The 26,185-nt window shown below is 35.3% G+C and overlaps 1 protein-coding gene across 11 annotated transcripts in view; it reads right to left on the reverse strand.

Annotated features, from left to right (window-relative positions):
- Window positions 1-26,185, reverse strand: part of CNGB3 (cyclic nucleotide gated channel subunit beta 3) — a 247,129-nt gene that overhangs the window by 36,854 nt on the left and 184,090 nt on the right. For all 11 annotated transcript variants that reach the window (XR_003130386.3, XR_004810395.2, XM_025433545.3 and 8 more), the window contains 4 exons: window positions 21,002-21,143; window positions 16,565-16,724; window positions 15,231-15,328; window positions 151-234 (listed from right to left, as the gene is read on the reverse strand). Coding sequence is in view for 9 of the 11 variants with exons in the window: in XM_025433545.3 (XP_025289330.1) it covers window positions 151-234; window positions 15,231-15,328; window positions 16,565-16,724; window positions 21,002-21,143 (484 nt within the window). In the remaining 2 variants the exon portion in view is untranslated. The remainder of the gene's footprint in view (window positions 1-150; window positions 235-15,230; window positions 15,329-16,564; window positions 16,725-21,001; window positions 21,144-26,185) is intronic.

Consider the following 26,185-nt stretch of genomic DNA (forward strand, 5'->3'; position numbering starts at 1 on the left):
TACATTACTCTTTTATAAAACTGTATAATTATTTCTATATTATGGAATTCATCACGGAAATTCTGTTTAAACTATGCTCTTGACCTATGTCTGAACTCCTTAAATGTACTTATGCACTGGTTGTGCATTCGAAAGATAGCATGCACTCACCTTTTTGCAGACAAAGTCACCAGGCAAATAAACAGTGGATTTCAATCTTAGCAGCATGTCATAAATCATCTGTGTATCACAACCCTAAAGAAAAAAATAACAAAGAGAAAAATAGTTCTTACAGATACAGCTACAAAGACAACATTCCAAACAATTTTAAAATGACATGAAAATAGAGAGTAATAAAAGTTGTCTGTATTAACACTAAAATATTAATTAATTGCCAATGGATATGGACTTGTTTTGACCCAAAATTTAGAAAAAAAAAATACCTACAGTGTGAATGCAAGACTTTGGATCCTGGTCAAACAGATTTGGGTTTTAATCTTGTTTCTACTACAGATTAAAGATTCCATAGTAATCTTTTCTAGTCTGTTAAATGGGAGTAAAAAGGGTATATTTAAGAACAGTAAAATTTTACTTATGTAAAACTTAACATAATGCTTAATGATAGCTATTAATGATTATGGTAATATCATAGTGATAATAAATTGATTATTAGTATTAAGACTGACCTACATCAAAATAAAAATCTGAATATTTTCTTTTTTATAACTTCTTTCATACTATTGTTAAATATTATTTAACTTTCTAAGCTTGTATGTTTTTCTTCACCAACTTATTTATTATCTTCTTTTTTTTCTAAATATTTTGTTTATTTATTCATGAGAGACAGAGAGAGAGAGGCAGAGACACAGGCAAAGGGAGAAGCAGGCTCCCTCCATGCAAGGAGCCCGATGTGGGATTCGACCCCAGGAATCCAGGATCACACCCTGAGCCAAAGGCAGGCGCTCAACCACTAAGCCACTCAGGCGTCCCTATTTATTATCTTCTTAAAGGCAGTGTAACTGTACATAATAGATACAAAAGCAACATCTGTTGAGTGAATGATGTTCATATCCACTTTAATAGTGTAAGAGACACATCTGATTTATTAGAATATATGCATATATTTGTGTTGTGCCTAAAGAATTATATTTTATCTAAAAAAAGAATTATAATTTGTGTATATGAAAGGCTAAAGAAAAATTGATAGATGCTTCAAAAATGTCACTTTACATAGTGGTTTTGCATATTTTGCTTTCACCAAATATGTTTATTTTTCTCTCAGAGCTGCTCACATGTAGCTGCTTTCCTTTTGTGGTTGGTCCTGCCTACCCCTTAGGGGAATTATTATTTTGTGGAAAACTAATCATGGTCAGTAGCAGAGGAAGGCAGAGGAGATGCAAAGGGCGTGCTCCCAATTTGTGGATTGGATAATCATTCTTTCAGCAATCACCAGTTTTTCAAAATGATTTCAGTTAACAAACACTTGACCTAGATCCATCTGAAATTTAGACTTCAGGGTTGCTTGACTGATAAGGAAAGTTAATAATTTATGATTGAAGTATCTTCACATAGCCATTGGTGAGGAGCATTCAAATGAAATTGAAGTTAGAATTTAAAAAATTTATGTGAGAAAGTACAGCTTTTGGTTATCCAGGATAGAAAAAAAAGGCCAAGGCTGACAGAAATACCTTCTTAATACAGCCCAACAAATATTGATGAAAAGCTGCTGTGAGCAAGCCTTTGTACATGGCCTTGGAGCTATGAAAGATGAAAGAGAGTAAGCTAGTTGGGATGATGTTTTAAGTAAACAGGCTGTAATTGATGGCAGAAGTGAATCATGTCATAAGACATTCCAGGTAAACATCCATAATACTTTTGAGAGGAGGGGTAGTTAATACTTCCTCAGAGTGGGGACAGGAGAGAGGGGGAGCATCAAGAAATTGCTCATGTGGATAACACAATTCGAGTCAGTTGAAGATGAGAATGATTTGTATTTGCAGAAACATAGAAAGATCCTTTTAGGTATAGGGAGATTTACCTTTTCTTTCCTTGTTATGTATTTGTTCTGTGCAAGGCATGTGATTTTTATTTATATTTGTTTCATTTTTACCATGTGTCATAGGTTGCCATATTTACTAAAGCAAATGATAAACATTAATTTCTTTCTAAAAATTGTGGTTATTTTTAGTAAAAATTCTCTAAATATATGGCTCATGTGTTTGATTTCTTTCTTTTTTTTAGATTTTATTTGAGAGAGAGAGAGAGAATGAGGGTAGGTGCGAGCAAGCAGACTCCCATGCTGAGATTGAAGCAGGGCTCCATCTTATGACCCTGAGATCATGACTCTAGCTGAACTCAAAAGTGGGGTGTTTAATTGACTGAGCCACCCAGGCACTCCATCATGTGCCTGATTTCTGTTAAAACTGTCATTAGTTCAGAGTAATTTCAGTTTGGAAACTGGTATTCTGATCACTCAGAACTCTTAGAAAAAACACAAATAAACTTTGTGTTCATCTTAGAATCTTCCCCACTAAAGAAAGTTCATGTTCTTGATGTTTTAGAGAAAACGTACTAGAAATATACTTGGAAGTTCTTAAGCATAAACATGTTTGGAATATCATTATAATAAAGCTAGCTCTCAATCATTCATAACCATGGAGAAGAATAACACTTTAAATGATCAGAAACAGAAGATCTTTTTAAAAATTATTTATTTATTTATTCATGAGAGACACACAGAGAGAGAGGCAGAGACACAGGCTGAGGGAGAAGCAGGCTCCATGCAGGGAGCCCGATGTGGGACTCGATCCTGGGAGCCCAGGATCATGCCCTGGGCCGAAGGCAGATGCTATAACCGCTGAGCCACCCAGGCAACCCAGAAACAGAAGATCTAAAAAAACCCCCCACTTTTCTTGTGCATTTTGATTTTTTTTGGCATTAATTTTTACAAACCTAATTATAATTTGTAGGCCTAAATAAAGTTTTCATTTCTTGAACAATTCCTATTGGAATGAACTTTGATGAAAATTCCCAGTTGTATTAAATTGTATTCATAGGAGTTATTAATGATTTTAAATGTTTTCTTATGACCATAATTCTTGTTCTTTTTTTTTTTTTAATTTTTTATTTATTTATGATAGTCACACAGAGAGAGAGAGAGGCAGAGACACAGGCAGAGGGAGAAGCAGGCTCCATGCACCGGGAGCCTGACGTGGGATTCGATCCCGGGTCTCCAGGATCGCGCCCTGGGCCAAAGGCAGGCGCCAAACCGCTGCGCCACCCAGGGATCCCCCATAATTCTTGTTCTATAAATGCACAGAGATGTGTGTGGCAGTATTGTTTTCAGTACTGAAAAAATTGGAAACAACATAATGTCAATCTGTGGACAGATAAAAATATTGAAGATTTGCAGGCTGGAATACCATAGAGTGGTTAAAGTAAGTAAATCAGATCTTTCTCTGTATGACTGAACTTGACAAAAATTGGGCTGCACACAAAGCAAGCTGTAGAATATATTCAATATGACTCTAGCTATGAAAACACTACACAAAATAGTCATTGATGTTTGCATAGGTATAAAGTAAAATAAAAATGAGGACTGGAAGGATACTCTTGAAATCATCTTAGTGGCCACCTCTGCAGAGGGTGGGAGAATGGAACTGGGGTGAAGAACTGATGAGATGTCAGCTTGACTTTTATTAATTTTAATCAAAATAAAGTAAAACACACATCCCAAGATCATTTGTAGGAAAAGAATGCCCTTTGAGGAGGAACACATTTCATCTTTTCTCTTCTATCCTTCAGGTTAGTTCACTGGCAGAAAGCACTAATAAAGGAAACTCAATCCATGAAAGTGCTAGACCAAGCTAGGAGATGGGCTCTAAAATAGATAAGCAAACAATTATTGCTTTCCTCAGTAGAAATGTGCAAGTGCTTACATGAATAACTTTTAGCTTATAGCTTGGATTTCTGCAGAGAAAAACATCTGAACTGTTATAAATATGAATTTTTATTAACATATTTGCATAAAATATGTATCAATTTATGTAAATGGAACATAGCAGCTGTATGTAATGAAAATTTAGTTTAAATTTTATCAATTAAGTGATTCTGTCCCCTAACTGCTTTATGGACAGGTGTCATTGGCCTTGGGGCAGCTCTGATAAAGAACTATGTCTTCTCATCCTTACTTAGGCTTAGTAAATAAAGTTTGCATTTTGCAGTTGTTATTATAGTTTATGTGTCTAACAACAATTATTTCTGCCCCATCCCTGAAAATGATTAATTTTTTGAGATACAATTTGCTCCTTTATTGTGTGATTAAAAAGAATTACAAACCAGGGCTAGTGTTTTTTCTTTGTAATGCAGCTCCATCTCCTTTATAGAGGCCATTTGGAAATTTTCTGATTTACAGAAAGTCAGAGCACAGTCATTATTTCATAAATGTCTTTAATATAAAGTGAGAGTGCCTAAGTATCAACATTAACATTATATTAATAACATTTGTATTAAATTTTATTATTTTCTTATCTTTACCTGTTTTATTATTTCAACCTTCCTGTGATGCTTGGCACTGATTAATATGTTATCACTCCTGGTTTTTAGAGGAGGTATGGAAGCTCAGAAGGTCTACTGACTACTTCCCTAAGGTCACACATGCAATAGATGCCAGGGAAAGGGAATCACCAGAGTTTGTGTGTTGTCTTTTAAATCTACATTCTGAACAACTGAGCACAAGATCTGTGCATTACTCACTTCTGTACCTTCAATGTCTCACCACTGTTTGGGGCATGCTAGGCACTAAATAAATATGTGCTGATATGTAAAATGAAGTTGTTAGAGATTATTCCATTTTCAATGATGGGAAATTTAGTGCTATGTAAATGTGTATTACATACTTGAATAAAGATTTTGGAGATTTGAATGGAGTCAGGAAAAATTCTATTTTTATATATCTATTTATTTTATTATTATTATTTTTATTTATTTGGGAGAGAGAGAGAGAGCATGTGAGCCAGGGGAGCAAGAAAGAGAGACTCTCAAGCAGACTCTCTGCTGAGCATGGACCCTGACAAGGTGTGGAGGGATGGGGGTGGAATGGCAGGTTCCATCCTACAACCCATGAGATCATGATCTGAACTGAAGTAAAGAGTTCGTTGCTCAGCTGACAGAGGCACCCAGGGGCCCCTGTATTTTTTTATTTTACTCAAAACATAGCATATAGATTAGATGGTAATTCCTGTACTCAGAATGTTCTTTCAAAAACGCCAGGCTCTGAGGGCACTTGAGTGGTTCAGTTAAGCATCTGCCTTTGGCTTGGGTTATGATCCTGGAGTCCTGGGGTAAAGCCCCAAGTCAGTCTCCCTGCTCAGCGAGGAGTCTGGCTCTCCCTCTGCCTCCTGTCCCCCCCTTGTGTTTTCTCTTGCTTGCTCTGCTCTCTCAAATAAATAAATAAATAAATAAATAAATAAATAAGTCTTTAAAAAAATGCCAAGCTCTGAACACAAATCAAGAGCTGGTAAAATTTATTTTTGGACCTTCTCAGTCCTATAGGATTTCTCCATTTCTAGTCTTATTCCTGCTTAAGTTCTTTGAAACAGAACTTAAGATATTATCAGTAACATAACTCACCATGACTTTAAGTTTCTCTTAAGTCTAAACAATAAGTCTTCATGGTTTTTCCCAATTCAGCCTTATTTATTTTTTAAATTTATTTTAAAAGGAAATGCTTTATCTCATCTTAAACTCCATTCCGATTAAGCAAGTGATGGGTGATATGTGTAGAGCAGGGAATTCTGAATCCGGTTGCCCATGCTATTGACTATGCCAGTCATGTTACTTAGTAGCTGTTGGGAGTGGCAAAGTGAGATGTGATAAATGATTTGCAAGTTACTATGTCATTTCTTATTGAGTTCCAAGCGATGTCAGACCCAACCCTATGTTCAATATTTGCAAACATTAGTAAAAGTCATCTCCATCAAGCTTTCCTAGAGAACTGACAATAATTCTATTTTCTAGGAGCTTCAATATCACATAGTCAAAGGAGGGAAGTCACAAGTTTAATGACACCCTGTGGATTAATCTAATCCTCATCTTGAAAGTGAGTTCAAGCAGGGCCACATGAAGAACCTGATTTTACCAGTGTAGAAACTCCTGTGTGATTGAATCAGTTTTATTTTTCAGTTAGTAATATGGTAATAATAACAACAGAATTTACTATGTGGCAGGTATTGATATAAACACTTTATATTTTTTGAGTCACATAATCACCACACAATCAAGGATACTATAATTTAGAATTTCCTTGCCTTAATGGGACGCATTGGAGAGCAGGGACCACATGGGTGCCATATCTGGAACGCCCAATTAGTACTTTAGACAGAGATACTGTGCAGAGCGTGTAGTTGAATGGAGTTCATCTGGGTCATAAACTCATGGTTCAAAATACTTTAAAAAGTCTAGCAACAATACCTTATTACTTATAACACCAGGGTAAAAATAAAGTTAATAGAAATGAAATGTAGTAAGTCTTACTGTAACACTTTGATTTGAAACTTTTCAGAGAAAATATGTGATGGCATATCTGATTAGGGTGTTACTGCTGGGGGATCCATGTGTGATTGGTAGAAATAATTATGTCATTTCCATTCCATTCCTGACTCGATCTGTCGCTCACATAATCTGTCAACCCCACCCTGCATCTTCCTACCACTGAAGTCAAAGCTTTCCCAGGCTTCACTTGCCACATAATCACAATGAGTCATGAATCCCAGTGAGTTGTCCTATTCAGGATCTGTTCTGATTTTTTACTAGAACAGCAAATAGTGAGAAACACTGTGCTTCGCTTGACAGATTAGTGGTGCCTACAATCTCATTTTGGCATCTCTGGATCCCTGATTTTCTATTCTTAAGCTCTTTTTCAATTTCTAAGGGATGAGATTTAAATTCTGACCACTAGGTGGCACAATAAAACTTTTATTACATTCTCTCCTATTTTTGGTAATTTAGTGGTAGAGGCAAAATGTGATTTCCCTAGCATTTGATTTGATAAAAGATATTTAAAAATTGAAATAAAAATAATAAAACATCAGAAAGTAGAAAAAAGTGCCCAATCTTATAGAAATGAATTGTTCCTTATTAGCTTAATACTTGAGTTTGGGCTGTAACAATCTGCAATCTGCAAGGAAGAGAGCCATTTTTTTGTGGAAAAAAATGTAAAATATTATAATACGACTATTCATCTCTAAGCTCTTTAGAAGCTCTGATAACCCCATGTAGAAGCAGCAAATCTTACTAATTAATCACAATTGATAGGAGCAAAACTTTAGTTAAATCCCATGACTCTAATTCTACTTGCTTTGACTGAGAGAGAAAAGAACCATCAGAATCTTTTTCTTAGTAGGAGAGTAGCAAAGCCTGTGTGAATTTAGGTTTTTGGGTGTGAAACTGATGTGCTAATACTATTTGTGTGAAAATTGATAAAGAATGGCCTTGAGCTACCCTTGTTTTGTGACCCTAGAAAACTTCTCTGGTTCCTCAGCATCTTATCATTCATCCATATAGGGTTGGTGGGGAATTGAAATATAGCATCATAGAGTGGTTAAATTCATAGACTGTGGAGTAAGAAGAACCTGTGCTCAAACCCTGTCCCATTGCTTGGAGATCTATGGCCTCAGTCAAGTAAGTAGTTTGCACTTTCTGTAAAATGAGGATACTAATAAAACTTCTGTTAGAGGTTTTCTGTGAGAATTAATTGAGAGAAGGTATTGAAGCAGATAAAACAGTGTAATACATAGTAAGGATAATAATAAACAGCAGCTATTATTATTTTTGAGGAGACACATGTATCAATTTTCCAATTTGGCATTAGCAATAGCTTGGTTTCACCTTTGACTTAATTATATTTCAATCAGCTCTGACAGTACTTGGGGGCTGTGATGGTTAATTTTGTGTCAATTTTGCTAGGTATTATTTAGTCTTCTTATTTAGTCAAACATAAGTCTAAATGTTACTGTGAGGGTATTTTTAGATGATGTTAATATTTAAATTACTAGACCTTGAGTAAAGCATGGAAACATTCCATTATGTGGGTGGGCTTATCCAATCAGCCGAAGGCCTTAAGACAAAAAACCCTGAAGTCCTCTGAGGAAGAGAGAATTATGTTTCCAGACTGCCTTTGGACTTAAGCTGCAACATGAACTCTTCTCAGAGTCTCCAGGCCTACTGGTTTGCCCTGTAGGTTTTGAACTTGCTAGCCCCGATGATTACATCAGCCAATTTCTTAAAACAAATCTATCTATGTGCATATCTTATTATTTCTATTTCTTTGGAGTCTCCTGACTAATGTAGAGGCCATGTAGGAATTAGGTATAACAAGGTTTATGGTGACAGTGTTAGGATTAAAGGATTAAGGACAGTAGGACATTGTTCATATTATAATTTATGATACTCCAGCATTATATTACTTTTGCTAAAGCATTACAACAGTCACTGTCCCACTAATATATAAACAAATTTCACAAGACTAAAAGGAAAGGAATAAATTACATTGTGCTTTTAATGTTTTTATTTATTTTTATTTTTAAATTAAAAAATATTGATTTATTTGAGAGAGAAATGAGCAAGAGTGGGGGGAGCAGGGGGAAGGGTAGACAGAAAGGGAGAACCAGACTTCCCCACTGAGCAGGGACCCCAGTGCAGGGCTTGAGTCCATGACTCCAGGGTCTTGACCTGAGCCGAAGGCAGATGCTTAACCAACTGAGCCACCAGGCACCCTTAAATTTTTTTTTTTAAGATGTCTTCATTATTTATTTATTTTTTTTTAGAGAAGGAGTGCACACATGAGTGGAGGGAGGGACAGAAGGAGAGGGAGAGAGAATCTCAAGCTGACTCCCTACTGAGCACAGGGCCCAATGTGGGGCTTGATCTCATGACCGATGAGATCATGACCTTAGCTGAAACTAAGAGTTGGCCACTCACTGACTGAGCCACACAGACATCCCCCACAACATTTTTTTTTTTTTTAAGACTTATTTGTTTTTTACTGATAGGGAACAGTTGCAGTTTTTTAAAAATCTGAATATAGTACAAAATTATAGCAACAGATATATGCCTTTTGTAAAAACTGAAGCAAGGCTATTTAGCATAGAATTATTCTCGGGTCCTGCATTGCAAACTAACTTTACTATATCTGTATCCATTCTTAAATTTACAAAATAGAGAAAAGTCTTTGTGAAATTTTTGCCTGAAGCCCTAGGAGACAAACCTAAAATCCTCTTTAGGGCATCTTAAAAATAAATCTTTGTAAGTTAAATGATTTTTTAAGTACTTTCTATTTCTCCTAATCCTGAAGATTAGGAAGACACAAGTATGCCTACCAGCCTCCAATCTTGGTGCCAGATCTCTCTATTTTTTTTCTGTCTCTTTCTCTCTCTCATCCTGTCAGACTGCCTTTTAAAGATATGGAAGATTCATTTTCAGGAAGAATTCAAGATATGGAGGTTTTTGACACTTGACTCATCCTTCTTTGTTACCATTGGATATTCTGGTCTATTCAGTGTAGCTCCATTTCTTGTCTTTGCAAAACTGAAATGTACACTTTGAGTTTCCTCCTTTCCAGCTTCCTTTGCCTATAGAATTGGGTCCACACTACATAGCCTGGCTTCAACTGACCTTTCTAGATTTATCTTTGGTTATCACCCCATGCTCTGGTCATAAAAAATTTCTCATTCTGTGAACATGTTATAATTTCCCACATGAAGCCTCCACCTTCTCACCCTGTAGACTCCTAAGCATCCTTTGGGCATACATGCTTCAGATGTTCCCTGCATTGTGCCTGAGTGCATAGGTGACACTCTGTGAATGTATGTAACTGGTTCAGAAGCAACACAAAAGTTAATTGTGTATAATTTATGAGGTAAGGGTGTAGTATCACTATTTGGCCTATTTTCTCCTTAAGAAAAATAATAAATATGTATAAACTACCAAGACTACCTTCACAAAAATAAATTTAGAAAGGTTCCATACCTACTTATTTTCTACTTCATTTACCTTTAGAAAAAAATAACTTTTTAATGTAATGGGAAATGGGTTCTTTCTGGAAGAAAATGTATTTTTAATGGACATGCGAGAAGAGAATGAATCTAAGTTTATAAACAACATTAGCAAGATGTGAAGATTTAACCTTTTTCCTCAATCAGATGTTGGTGATTTTATGGTTTTAAAAAATATATGTAAAAACAAAGGAAAAAACTGAGGCTAAAAACTGATAACTTCCCAAATTAGAGATAATCCCATAAAATCATTGGTATATAATTTAAAGCCTTTTTTTTTTTTTAAGAGAACCAATTGTTGTTCTTTATTTTCAATTAAGCTGTCATTAAGGTGCAGAGAGTTTTATAACATTTAAAAAATACTGTGAAAATAATTTAGATTTGTGGTTTTCATACTTTTTTTGACCATGCCCTGTAGTAACACAGGTATTTACAGAGCTCAGTACACACATAAATATGTATATGTGCATTTAAAAATAAAACCCTCGGTGTCCAACGAAAGATGAATGGATAAAGAAGATGTGGTTTATGTATACAATGGAATATTACTCAGCTATTAGAAATGACAAATACCCACCATTTGCTTCAACGTGGATGGAACTGGAGGGTATTATGCTGAGTGAAGTAAGCCAGTCGGAGAAGGACAAACATTATATGTTCTCATTCATTTGGGGAATATAAATAATAGTGAAAGGGAATATAAGGGAAGGGGGAAGAAATGTGTGGGAAATATCAGAAAGGGAGACAGAACGTAAAGACTGCTAACTCTGGGAAACGAACTAGGGGTGGTAGAAGGGGAGGAGGGCGGGGGGTGGGAGTGAATGGGTGACGGGCACTGGGGGTTATTCTGTATGTTAGTAAATTGAACACCAATAAAAAATAAATTAAAAAAAATAAAAAAATAAAAATAAATAATAGAAACAAACTTTTCATAATATGATACCTACCCTTGTAAGTGTACACTTACCCTTGTAAGTGTACTCTGATATTTTCTCTTCTATTTTATTTTATTTTATTTTATTTTATTTTATTTTATTTTATTTTTTTTCTTTCTCTTCTATTTTATGTGCTGGTTGTGACCTACTTAATTGAACTCATGACCCCCTAATGGATTACAATGTGCAGTTTGAACACCATTTATCTGGGGCGTCTGGGTGGCTAAGTGGTTGGGCATCTGCCTTTGGCTCAGGTCATGATTCCCAGGGTCCTGGGGTTGGTCCGGCATCAGGCTCCCTGTGGGGAACCTGCTTCCCCCTCTCTATGTCTCTGCCTCTCTTTCATGAATAAATAAATAAAAATCTTAAAAAAAAGAAAACCGTTTATCTAGTTGAACCTGCTAAATAACGGTGGGATTTCTCTCCCAGTCTCCCTGATAGATCAGAAAACTCTGTACACTATTCCATTATGCTTCTACTTCACCGAAGCTTCTAGTGGGACTCCCACTAGAAATTAGGAATTACTTTCCAATTAGAAGACTACTTTCATATAATCTCTAGGAGTTGACCCCAGTGTATCTTCCCCTCTCTACTTTCCTCTACCCTTCATTCCTCTCCCCTCTCCTCCTCTCCCTCCCTTCTTTCCTAAGCAGCTATCCTATGTCTAAAAGTGTGCTGTGTCTAGTGAGTATCAAGACTATTAGAACCAAACCTTGTTCTCTAGGAGGTTTTACTTGTGTAGAGAGTCTCCAGGTCACAAATGGGGTTTATAGTTGAATGTTATCTTGCTGGACAATACAGAGTAAGTCTCATTCCTTGCCCATATAACCAACTTTAATATATGAACTTCTGCTCCTCTTGAATTTATTTTTTCCCATAACTAAATATCCTTAACATCTACATGTTTTCTTTTGATGCCATTCTTTTCTAAGTGGAAGAATAATTTATATGAAGTAAAATATATATATTTTAAGAGAAGTTGTATCAATTTTGACAAATGCATACACTGTAATTTCCTTAGCAAGACAAAAAAAAAAAAACAAAAACCTTCTATCACCCCATGAGGTCCCTTTATGCCTTTTCCTAGTCAATATCTTAATTCCCACTTCCCACTAGAAGCAATCATTGACTTGATTTGTATTATCATAAAATAATTGTATTTATAAGATTGTCTTTTTACTATTTCCTTGGTCCACTATTCAGCTCCTATCTTATCTGCTTCGCTTACCTACCTTGCAAAAGTTCTTAAAACTGATTATTTGCAATGTGATATGTTAATCCAGATGTATTTGAAATAATCAAGAAAACCAAATTATGTTAAAATTAGGGCATTATAATACATAACTGTTTATTCATATAGAGTTTGAAGTCATCAAAAACATCCAGCTATTAAAAATACTGTGACTCTTTTCGTATTTGTAATATTTCAATTTTAGACCTAAGTTTAGAAATTTGCTTTATGCTGTTGAAATTAATCTTGACTTTACTTATTGTTTATTCAGTTATTTTTAAGTTTTGTAATCTAACGCATTTTAAAACTGTTCCTTTTTACTTTGTTTGCCATCTGCCAATTTGAAAATCACATGGTTTATGTCTTCATCAAAATGTGGTTGGAAATCTGTAACAGGATATATCAAGAAAGAGTCCTAGGATACTGACCTAACACTAGTATCAGATGGAACCAGGGGTGAACCTAATACTGGGAATGATTGCGCCTAACCATTTTCTCAAATAGCTTCTGCTTTTTCATCTTGTCCTCAATGGTGTTGATTATGTATTTTCAAGGTGTATCTTTCTGTCTGGATGACATTTCTTTTCTGTCTACACTTCCATCCTAGGGGATCCAGTCCCAGGGCTTAAAATACATCAATGTGTTAATAAACCTAAATTTATTACTCCAGCTTGGACATCTCCCCTGAATTCAGATTTATTCATCAAACTGCTTACATGACATTAAATCTGGAGGTTTAACTCTCACCTCAAATGAACATATCCAAAACAGAGTCTGTTTTTACCCCTCTCACCCTACACTTACTCTAAAACTTCTTATTTTGCAAATGTTATCTTTGTTCTTCGTGTTCCTCAGGCTTAAATCCAGGGAGTCAGCTTTGATTCCTTTCTCTCTGTCTCTCTCTCTCTCCCTCTCTCTCTCTCTTCCTTCACACAATCAACAACAAAAACTTTAGCCTCTTCCTTTAAATATATCCAATATTTGGCCACTTCTTAACAACTTTGCTCCTATTACTCTGAGTCTGGTTATGATCATCTCTTTTATGGATGGTTGCAGTAACCACTATTTGGTCTCCCTGCTGTTCACATTCGCTTCCACGGTCTATTCTCCACACTATTGGAGGTATGATCCCTTCAAACTGATCTTAAACAGGCCAACTTCTGCTCAAGATCTTCACTGGTGTTTTGCATCTCACAGTACAATCCAGGGTCTGTCCTACAGCTTCCAAGATCCTCCATTAGTTTGCCCCCTGCCTAGCTTCTTTCTTTCTTTTTTTTCCTTCCTCCCTTTCTTTTCTTTCCTTTCTTCTTTCTTTTCTTTTCTTTCTTTCTTTCTTTCTTTCTTTCTTTCTTTCTTTCTTTCTTTCTTTCTTTCTTTCTTCTTTCTTTCTTCCTTTCCTTTTCTTTTTTTCTTTTTTTTTCTTTCCTTCATAGGCTCCATGCTCAGCCTTGAACTCACAACCTTGAGATTGACATATGAGCTGATATCAAGAGTCTGACACTTACCCAACTGAGCCACCCAGGTGTCCCAGTCTCCCTTTCTTTCTTTCTTTCTTTCTTTCTTTTTTAAAATTTATTTTAGAGAGAGAGGGAGAGAGTATGAGAGTGAGCATTTGTGAGCAAGAGTAGGGACAGAAGGGGAGGGAAAGGGACAAGATAACTCTTGCTGAGCACCAAGCCTGATGCAGGGCTTGATCTCAAGACTTTGCAATCAGGATCTGAGCTGAAATCGAGTCAGAAGCTCAAATGACTGAGCCAGTCTGGTGCCCCAGCCTCCCTTTCTTTTACTGTCCTCTGACTATTCTTGCTTTCCATCACTCTACCTTTGCTTCAACTATTCTACCCTCTTTAGAATATTCCTGGCTCAGTGCTTCATCTTGTCTATCCTACTGTAATATCGCTCTTTTGCCCAGCCCTCCCTTCCCTTCCCCAATATCTTCATGGCTCACTTCCTTGCATCTTACAGTCCTTTGCTTAAACACTCAGTTGCACTTCATTAGAGCAGCCTTTTTTGACCAGTACTATTCACATCCTCCTTAGCCTAATGTCTAATTTTGTTCATAGCAGTATCACCTCCAAACATACTTATTTTTTATCCCTCTCTTTTGGGATTTAAGCTCTGCGTGTGCAAGTATTTGTTTTTAATTGTTGTATCCCCAGTGGCTAAAATGATGCCTGAAACATAATAGGAACTTAATAAATATCTATTGAATGAATAGAATGAACAGATAATTAAATAGATGAATCAGTGAATGCTATACAAAATTAAATGTTAACGAAAAAACTTACATGCAGTATAATGCATTAAGAAGAGATGAAGGTGGTAAAAATAAAAATATTCAAGGGATCCCTGGGTGGCGCAGCGGTTTGGCCCCTGCCTTTGGCCCAGGGCGCGATCCTGGAGACCCAGGATCGAATCCCACATCAGGCTCCCGGTGCATGGAACCTGCTTCTCCCTCTGCCTGTGTCTCTGCCTCTCTCTCTCTCTCTCTGTGTGTGTGACTATCATAAATAAATAAAAAATTTAAAAAAAATATTCAAAAAGTAAAAAATTTCTTTGTTATGCATTTTTTTCTAACAAAAAAAGCCTCTAAATTTGAATCTGGCCATCTAAAACTTCTAAATCCAAAACATTAGTAATATAAGACATGCTTAGGCACAATTCTCTGATTGTCAGGCCAATCCAGAGCTAATTTGGGTTTGTCATGCATTGCCAAGGTACATTCACAAATGGGAAATGGCGTGCATAGTAGGAAAGACATAAAACTGTAGAGCTTAATTACATTTAAATTAATTCAAGAAGAGCCTGAAGAACTATTTTCTGACACCAATTAGAGAGAATGGCTTCTAAAGAATAAGTCATCTGCTGAAGAGAGACCCACAGTTTATTTGACTCTAACTCCACATAAATTCTATGTTGTCGATTTTGTTAAAACATAAGGCAATAAAAACAATAAATGCCATATACAGCAAGAGCTTAGGCTTTACAGAGAAACTGATATGGTGTTTTTCTTTTTATTGTAAAAACACTCACCTTGAACAACTCGACTTTGCTGATGATGCTGAGGTTCACATCCACAGTGAGGGCTAACTGCATGGTGACAGGCAGGGTGCAGAGCAGATCAGACTCATCTTTGCAAAGACAAACATGAACCCACAAGCAGAATAATTAACTTAAAAAATCACCAAAGTGTAAGAAAAATTTTAAAAATTAAGGAAACAAAATGCCAACTCTTTTTATAAATAGCTGCATTGAATTCTGTATTTTTATTACTTCTGTTGGACATACATATGTATCACAATCACACTATCACTTTTATGGAGAAAAGGATTTTAACTATTGATGAGATAGTAGTTCCGAATAGTTTTAGAACACTGTTTACTGAAACTTCAGATCTAAAGTTTAGTAATCAACTGGACAATGGCTAGTGAATGACCTTGATGGAATAAGGATCTAATTTTTGTCTTTGGATTCTGTGGATTTCAGCCCTAACATCCTGGGGTTGACAAATTATAATGAGTACCATGCGGCATTTGAAAGCTTACCGAACTCTGTCACTATCTTATTTGACCCTCGTGAGAACACTAAGGGTAAGTGATCTCATTCCTGAATTTCAGAAAGAAGAAACAAAAAAAGAACTGAAGCTCAGAGAGGTTGTAAGTGACTTGTTGAATTGCACATAGTTGGTAGATGGCTTAGTTAGGAATGGAATCTAAAAAGAAAAGTGTGAGTAAATTCAAATTATTGCCATTCCTTACTTATTAACTCAATGAAGAATGTGAATACATTAAAGATTTTTCTGTATGTGAATTAAATGATGGGCCTTCAGGCTGATAAAATATTCCATAAAGAAACCCGTCCATTCTTAGTCTCTAGTATGGTACAATTTTCTGAGAGTTGATTATTTTTAATGTTTTCTTACATCCATTTAGAAAAAAATAATTGACACATTATATCCTTATTTTGATTCCAATATTGATTCTAAATATGAAAATCCTTTCTATAAAAACATAGTTCCTTGTTCCCTCTTAAACTAAGGAGTTGGAGCAGTATCTACAGTTAGAAAGAATGAGGGAAACTGTTACTGCTCCTTTTGCTGTTCTTCCTCACTTAACAGGAACAGCTGTCAATAGCTATTCCTCAGGAATAGCTGTGGATGCTTTTCCAGGATTTGCATAACTGGTAAGTTATGTCTGGATATTTAAGAAAAAAAATATCATGGTATTAAATAAATTAATGTTCTAAGGATCATTTAGTTGTTTCCTAATTTTTTATTCAATTCCAATTAGTCTCTGCTTCTAACTTATAGAAGATTTTCATTATATGGACCTGCTATAGGGATTCAATTGATAATTTGCCTTGCTTACCTAGCATTCTTTGAGAGTCCCATGTATATTCATACCAAGTCCGAACCCGATTCTGCACATTCTTAGGAATGGAATAAGTGTTCATGTAGGAAATGGTATGATCCATGCTGATTCGGAAGTTGTTCTGATTGGCTGTGGCTGCCCCAATTACATCTTGCATCTAAAACCACAAATATAGTCACTCCACACCCGGCAGGAGGAATTGGAAGAGTTACTGAAAGCCCAGTTTAATTAAGAGTTTTTACTAGATACATTCCATTCTAATGCACTACTTGATTTTTAACACACTGATATTGAGTCTTAATTTCAACCATTTACATAAAACAATTGGTAAATCATATCCCCCTTCTGACCCCATAAGGACAATAGGACCTGTCTTATTTACCATGTGAAGTTTTTGTGAGGGTTCAGTCACATAATGCATGTGACTGCACACAATCATCTTTGCAAACTTGTTTATTACTGTGAAGATGTTAGTTGGTATTTCAAAAATTATACAGCTTGTGCTTATTCAAGGGATGTACAAAGAAAGTTGAGCAATTACCTGGCGGAAAGGCTAGTCCATTTTTGTGAGTCTCACTTTGAAAGCATCCTTCATAGATTATCCAGTGTGGTTGGCTATATAGACTCAATTCATCATGAAATTGCAACCTCTGTACTTCCCTTAGTGTTGTTTAGACAGATAAAATCAAATCTCACATGCTTAAGGCACAGTATTCAGCAGAAGTTGAAATGTGCTGAAATTACTGAAGCATCATCTACTGCTGTGACAATACTTAAGGAACTGTCAGGTTTTAGTTCTTGGATGTTTATAACTCAGCCATAAAAACCCACTCTAGGTTAAAAGCTGATCTTTAAGGTCTCAGCACAAAAAAGATATATAGCTTGACTCTTCCTCTCACATAGAGGGAAGCAAGTGGTTGTAAATTTGCTTTGACCGTGGGTTTATAATACAGAGGAAAACCAGAGTCTCACTTTTACATTCTTAAGACTTTGCTCATTCATTCTAGTAGCTGAGTCTTTTTTGCTTATGGAAAAACTACTCATTCTTTGAGGTCTACCTCAAATGGCTCTTTTATTGTGGTGCCTTCCTTGGTTTGTATTTTTAGAGTCAATAGGTTTTTCTTCTCATCCAAGGTATCTGTTGAGGAGCTATGCAGATAGTCAAACTGGATACATTTATTTCAGTCCCTGACTTACTCCTTGGGAGCTATTCCAAATATCCTTTGACAACCTCAGTTACTAGATCTCCTTTTTACAAGCCATTCTTGACTGATGGAAAACATTGCCAAGTCACCTAAGGCCATGATACTTGGAATATTAGGGGTTGGTTGGGAGATTTAATAGAGTTTTCAATTGGGAGCCAAGGATAATTAAGAGCATTATTGATCAACATTGAGGGCTCAGAATTTAGTGACAGTAATGAGTGGTTTAAGTGCTATCCTTCAGCAACACTAGGTTTTAGTAGCATAGATGAAGAGGACATGTGTTCCATGATGTGTTCCAAATCAGGGGAAGAAAATGTCAGTCTCTAATAGTTGTATCATAGAATAGAATATTGAAGTTAAAATGTGAGGATCAGGTCCAGGGTGTAGTTCTTGGCATGATTCATGTGGGAATTTTGAATAGTGGAGATTGTGTCCCAGTCCCTCTCTTGTTTTCAACTGTTTTCCTCAGCATCTTGTATTCACTACGAGAGTGTATATTCTGTCTCAATCTTTTTTTTTTTTTTTTTTGTGGTGGGGAGAGGCTATAGTACTATATTTTCAGTGGCTTGATATTTGAGGTTCCAACAGAAACCTCAAATTCAATGCAAAGGAAGATGTGGTGTGGTGTATAAAGCAACACTTCTCAAACTTTCATGTGCATATAAATTACCTGAGGATCTTGTTAAATTGCAGATTCTACTCCACAGTTCTGGGGTGAGGACTGAAATCTGAATTTCCCAAGTGACACTTTTGCTATTAGTCTAAAGACTACATTCTGAGCAGCAAGAAAATTGAACAGGAGCTAGATACCATTTTTAAATCCTGTAGACATTACCTTGGATATAGTAAATGCTAAATACATGTTAGATTTTACTATTACAATCAATATTATATGGCTGTATCATACAACTGTGTGAATTACATGTAGGAATTGAGGATGCCTCTTAATGTCTTTAAACTGGAGCTGCCTCATCTATAAAAGTGAGACAACATTGAAGGGGATGTGGGTACCTCACACAGATTTTTATAAGAAACTATGAGACAATACGATTTTTGCTATTTATGTTCAAATTAATTGCATTTCTCTCTAAACCAGCTTTTCATTTTCAATCATTGTTGATGCAATGAATAAGCCATTAAGATTATGATATTTTATACTTACAGTTTTTAACTGCTTGTGTGTTTTTCGCAAACCTAAATATTTTCTAGAGTTTCCTTTACAGTCTCTCTCTCCACTCTATTATTATGCTCCCGCTGGAGTTGCCATATCCCTATATATCTGTATTAACCATATATTTTTAAAAATTTCTGTATTTTGATGCTTTGATATCTGGTACTATCCCTCCCAGAGTTAGCTAATTCCTAGAGATAGCAAACAACTCCACTGGGAATGCAGCTTTCATAGGCAAAGTAACCAATCCAGAGATCATACTTCTAACAGCCTTCTTTATTGGACTCTCATATTCCAGGCTACTATCCACCCGATCCACCTAGCCACTCCAGAGCCAAATACCAGCCAACTAGAGACAGTCCCTACACCCTCAGAACCTACTAAAATTACCCAAACTAGCCAATTCTAAATCTTCTAACCCCACTTCACTTGTCCTTCACCTGGTGCTTCCCCATGTGGCCTCCTTGGCATGTTGTGACCCTTCCTTTTGGATCTGTTTGTGTAACTATCTTTTCAATGCCAAATGTCTCCTGATTTGTTGGTCTCATCATACCTAAACAATACCTTATTTTATTTTTTAAAGATGTATTTATTTGACAGTGAGAGAGTGTGCACTCAAGAGAGCCATAGGAATGGGCAGAGGGAGAGAATCTCCAGCAGACTCTGCAGTGAGCACAGAGTCCCCAATATGGGGCTTGATCTCATGATGCTGAGATCAGGACCTAGGCTGAAATTAAGAGTTGGACACTTAACCGATTGAGCTACCCAGGCTCCCCATAATAAAACCTACTTTTAAAGACAGTATCACCTCCTCCAATTCATATTATATTTTGATTAATCTTCCTGAATCTCTGTTCAAAATTACCCCTTGGCTGACTTTTCATTGACTTTCAGATAAAGTTCAACATCTTTAACATTCAGATCCCTTAAAATATTTTGTCCTTACATACATATCTAACCTATTTACAAGCATCCTTCGCTTTAGTCATACTGGTACTTTATTTCCTCAAGCACACTGTGCTTTATCATTGCCATCCTTCACATACTCTTTCTGATTGATTGGACTATCTGTCTATAACTACTGAATCCTATCTCTATTTTTAAGATGTTGAAATGCATTCTTCTCCTGGGAAGCTTCCCTATTCTGAACTAATATAGAGCTTTCAAACTTTCCTTTGGTACTTACCAAGGATAGCAGGTGCTGATATTCAAGGATGTAGGATTTGAGTTTTGACTATTTATGGTCAGCTTCAAATGTTATAAAAAATTATTTTTATTGCTACATTTTGTTAAAGAATGAGATTTATTCATACCACAGTGAGTGTGGTGAGAACTAATGATTTATCAGTAGGAATAGTCATTTTGTGATTTTGTCTCTTTACCCAGGATAAGAATCTCATTATGACTTTTTTGTTCTCAAAATATGATATGTGAAGTACCTTCCAAGGAAGTATACCTTCTAATAATGCTATGCTGTCCAGCTTTTTATTTCTCGTGAATCTGGGAATTCACAAAAATACTGGGCCCTATGCCTTGCAAATGCCAACTACCTTGTAACAGTTATTTGCAATTGTTTTACTTTATTACTAGACTGTGACTTCTTGAGGAAAAAGGACAAAGAGATGCCATAATAAACATTTATGAACCAATGTCTTATTAATTAAATTGATTTAGATGGCATTTGGTAGCCTCTGGTCTAAATGACCTCCGAAGTTGATTTTAATCTAGGGATTTTATGACAATATTTGAAGTTTAATTAAAGAAGGGAGATTTTAAAGGTTTTTCAGGAAATTCTAAGAAGTCAATTTAGAAACTTGACTTTTTCTGAGTCTAATCTGACACTCATTGTGGATAGGTCTTCTGATATATTTAACAGTTTAAAAATTGAAAGCAATGTTGGCTCATTCACATCCTCTTCCACTTCATTAAAAAAGATGAAATGTCAGTAAAAAAAAAAAAGAAAGCATTAGATGTATTTTGATTTTTCTTCTGCAAATTTATAGACATTAGCCTTTCAAAAATAGCATTATGTATCTAGGGATTCACACCTCCATTTACCTGACCAATTAAGCTGGAGAACACAAAAACTCCAGAAAAAAAATTCAACAGTTGAAAAACAATTTCAAATGATGTTTGTGGTTCTGGAAGGCCCCCAATGGTAATTAAAGTTCGAACAGCCCAATAATAACATCTTAGATACCTGTGAAAAGAAAATATATACATTTTGCTTTTTTACTATTACATTAAAATACCACTATGCTTGGGAGTATAGATTACTACTAAATTATAACACATTTCCTCCTAATCATGATTTTCTTTCTATAAGAAACATTAGCAATACCATGTGAACTAACATAAACTTCTTGATAAATGTTGTGAAATGACTAAACAACTAGCTGCATGGAGGGTGTTTATTAGCTGTTCTAGCTTATCTCTTGCTGCAAAATAAATTGTCCCCAAATTTAGTGGTATAAAACTATTTTATATTTTATTTTATAAGCCCTATTTTATTAAGGCTCATAAATTTGTGGGTTGGGTAGTTATGTAAAGTCCAGCAGAGATGGCTTATTTATGCTGCATGATAAGTGGACCCTTAGCTGGGATGACCTGAATGTCTGGAGATAGCTGGGCAGACTTATTGAGGCCAAATGTCTGTGCCTTAATTCTAACTGTTGACTGGGTTCTTCTGTTCTGCACATTATGACTGTTTGGGATGCCCAAAGTGTCTCCTCTTACATGTCTGAGCCTCAGCTGTAATGCTTGGAATGGCTGGGGCTGGCTGGGTATCCTCTTTTCCAGCAGCCTCTCAATATGACTAACTTAAGCTTCCTCATAGCATGGCAGTCTCAGGGTAGATGGGCTTCTTACATGGTGGCTATAGTAGCTCAGATAGTAGCTATAAGATTTCTTAGAATTCAGAAGTTCCATAATGTCTTAATCTTTTGTTACAGAGGTGAGGGAAAGGATAGCAGTATTTTTTACAGAATCCTTACAGTGACAGGGGCAGCAAAGAATTTGAGGGCATCTTTAAACTACCACACTAGTGATTTGTGAGATAAAGGATATTTATAAAGATTGGAGAGCCTTTATAGTTTAGATACAATTGTTTTTACTGATAGAAAATACAGTAGATATATTCCTCCTCTCTCTTTTCTACTCACATCTCATTAAATTATTAAATATATAACCATAACAAAGACAAAGGCATACCGAGCTCAATCTTAAAATGGAAATTTCTCTTGGGTATAATAGGTAATTTATCCAGAAATTTAGTATTGAGGAAAATCAGGTATAATAACAATATACTTGATTAATATAATAATCAAGTTTAAAAATATACTTGATAATGATTCTGTACTTAACTTGAACAACTCTAAGTAGAGAGACTGAGATCATTATAGCCCAGATAGGAAGAGAATTAGAAATCAAGGCAGCAAAAAAATAATACGATAAAGATTAGGACAGAATATATAGGATTCATTTATCAGCATTTGGCTAAGGGCTTCATGGTGTCCCTAGTGAGGTGGGAATGAAAGGTGGTATTATAACCTCATAGTATATTTACCGTAGTTTTTGTGTATGATTAGATATACTACTTGACATATTTCATATAGCTCTGATAACATGGTCTGAATCAGGCATTCCCACTGAATCCTTAAAAAAAATGTGCTGTATATACACCATATCTCCATATATTGTTGCAGGAAGACAACAATAGTGGGTTCCAACTAGCAATTCTAGTTTCTAGGATAGACACAGAAAAACAGTACGTTTTACAGAATTTTGGCTCTAATCTGGCTTTCATTTCTTGTCTAGGTGTGCCACATAAATATTTGCACTTCAAGCAATTGTATATTAGTCTTTGACTAAGGGTGGTCTTTTTTCGTGAAAAAGTTTACAGCTTTCAGATCTTCAAACAGTAGGCAGTTGGAGGTTTACAAAGAATCAAACTGCAGTTAAAGTCAATATTCAAAAACAAATCTAAAAAGAAATCATTCATTTTGAAATTCAATACCTTTTGAAGGACGTGAGTTTTTTTTTTTAACCTGGTTGATATAGGAACAGAAAAATAATTAATTCTTTGGGAAAGTTTGAAACCACTGTGCCAAGAGAATAAAAATATTACCACTCTGTAAAGCAGATTTCTTTGGACTTGCTAATATTATAGTGAACTGGATGTCAAAGAGAACCACCTTGAAGGAGTACAGAATTAATTTTATGGATTGCATTTTAACTTTTCAAATTCCAATTTATAATTTCCTATTACCTGATTTAGTTTGGCCACAGGCCTAGGACCTGTGGGTCTCTTTAAATTAAGGAAATATATTGAACCCAATCTTACCCAAGAGTGGGACAGGGACTAGAGTCTTTCCCTACATAGCCAATTCCATTACAAATGTTGGGATTACTGTCCCCTTCAAAGTCACTGCAGTGTTAGCAGGAATAAATATGAACTTCTTTCTTTCATTTAATTATTTATGGATGTTAAAAAATAACAATCAAATGTGAAACATAAGCATTGATTTTCCAAATCTGAAAGGTTAGCCTTGAACTATTTTTTTGTGTGTACAAAATGGTCCTCTATGTTAATTGGAAGTTTTCTGCCCTCATGTTTTGAGGTTTATTTTTGGATCTTTTCTCGATCATGTCTTATACACTCAGGCATGCACAACCAAAGGTAAGATCTGTAATTTAATTAGATGGCATCTTATTGATTTTTCTAGGATTAGCTTAATTAGTCAAGTGTGTCCACCTCTAATATTAACATGCTAAGCAGATAGATCTTTTCAAGGAGAGTCTATCTGGCTGATTTAATACATGACTATCTAACAGGCTGTATATATACAGTTCCAAGCTAGAGCAGTAAGACAGAATTTGACATAAAATCATAAAAGACAGTTAATGTGAAAATAAAAATTCTCCCGTAAAACAAACATTACACGAAACTTTCCCCCCAACATTTTGTTATAAAAAACCTCAAACAGAAGAACTGAAAGAATTTTATAGTGAACACCCACCTTTTATAGTAAACAACTATATTCTACTATGAACATTTTTCTCTACTTATTTTGTTAACACATTTCTCTAATTTTCCACTCAGCAATCCATCTTATTTTCTTTTTCATCTTATTTTTTGGATGCATTTCAAAGTAATTTGCAGACAGCAAGGTTTCCTTCTAAATACAGTGCTTCAGAATAAATATATTAACCAGAGTTCAATATTTATATAGAATTATTTTTAAATTTTGAAAATAAAATAAAAGCACAAATCTTAAGTATATAATTTGATGAATTTTGACAAATGTATATATCTGTGTAACCCAAATGCCTACCAAGATAAAGGACATTTCCATCTCTCCAGAAAGTTCCCTCATTCCTTTTCTCAGAGGCAACAACTATTCTAATGTTTTATACCAGAGATGAGTTTTGCCTGTTTTAGAATTTCACATAAATGAAATCATACCATATGCACACTTTTCTGTACGATGTCTTTCACTCAGAATAATGATTTTGAAATTTATTCATGTTGTTGTGTCTATCAACAGTTTTTGCTTTTTTATAGCAGAGTAGAATTCATTTCATGAATATAGCACAGTTTGTTTATTCTCCTATGTATGAACACCTAGGCTGTCTCAAGTTTCTTGTTATGAATAAACATTCCTGAATGTACTTATATAAGTTTTTAATAGACATATATTTTTATTTCTCTTGGGTAAATATTTAGGCTTGAATTTTTGTTTGTAAAGTATATGGTTCCCCCCCCCCCAAGTTTTTATTTAAATTCCAGTTAGTCATATACAGTGTTAATGTTAGTTTCAGGTGTACAATCTAGTGATTCATCACTTACATGCAACATGTAAGTTGTATGTTTAATTGTAAAAGAAACTATCAGATCCTTTCCTAAAATGATTGTCATTTTGCATTCCTTCCAACTCCACTTGTTTCATAGTTGCTAACTATAATAATATTTGTTGAATGATATGAAAGAATAAGTGAATGGTTATGCATACCTTGACTTAGTGAAATAAGAACATAAGAAGACTGCATCTGTGAGCACATCTGTGAAATCTTCTTGCACTCCTCCCTGTTGTGCTTCCAGCTGCCTTTCATCTCCTTTCTGGTCCACTGAACTCTTTCTGTTCTGGTGTGTTTTTTTACATCCGAAGTTTTTACATACTGTGCATGTCAGTGTAAAGACTTCTTTTTTCTTTTCTTCCTCCTTTCCTCTCTTCCTTCCCTCCTCCCTCTTTCTCTTTTTTTTTCTGCCAGTGTCTGAACTGACGTATAGGAGATCCTGAATAAAAACCTTCACCTACCTTGGTCTCATCATCTTCATGTGTGGACTGAAGGGGCTAAGTTATCCTAAATTTCCCTAGCACTAAGGTATGGTAATTTTGATTCCTTCCTCACCCTGTCTAAAGCCATAATTTCTATGACAACTTTGCTTGCTTTTTTTTTTTTTTACTCTTTTGAAGATCTATATGTTAGGGATTGGGGTTAGGGATTTGTTAAGACATTTGTGGACACTGGAACTTTAGGCCTGTAAATAAGTGAACTGTGGTATATATGTACAAAGAACAAAGGAATTTTGGGGATATTTCTGGGTACCAAATAACTTTAACTACTTATATTTTCTTTTAAGCTAAGCCTTCACCTTCTTTGTCAAATTTTACAATTGAATGAAGGATGCCATCTGTTCAAAATAAATGAAAATGACTCCTGGTGTACTATTAAAATGATTAGATATTGTTATACTGGTGAGGATTAATGGAATAGTATTAAATTTGACTCTTACTTTAAATATTCACAATGCTCCACTTATGGCTTACAATTTGCTGCCTAGTTTTAATGAGGGCAAAGTATGTAAGTCCAGTGATCTCATAAGCAACCGTCACTTGATAGGTTATCAGATACCATCACAAGGGTTAAGTAAAACACTCTTTCAGTTTATGAAGCCAAAGGGTAATATGAAGTAATAGAAAAGACATAGTAATGTAAGGTGGTATTTAAAAACTTTGAGGAAAAGTAAGCATATTACTAACTTTTATATGCAAATTATCTTAAAAATATATAAAAATGCTCCTTAAATATATATAAAAGATATATAAAAAATACAAAAAAGCAATTTCTTTGTAAAAATAGCAACTGTGCCCCTAACAGCTGGTGGTAGGATTATTGGAGCTTAGGTTTTGAATGAGAACTCTTCTGTCTCAATGAGCAGAGCAGAGCCATGGAGAAATT

The sequence above is a fragment of the Canis lupus genome, chromosome 29 (genome assembly GCF_003254725.2).
Source record: "Canis lupus dingo isolate Sandy chromosome 29, ASM325472v2, whole genome shotgun sequence".
Taxonomy (NCBI): domain Eukaryota; kingdom Metazoa; phylum Chordata; class Mammalia; order Carnivora; family Canidae; genus Canis; species Canis lupus.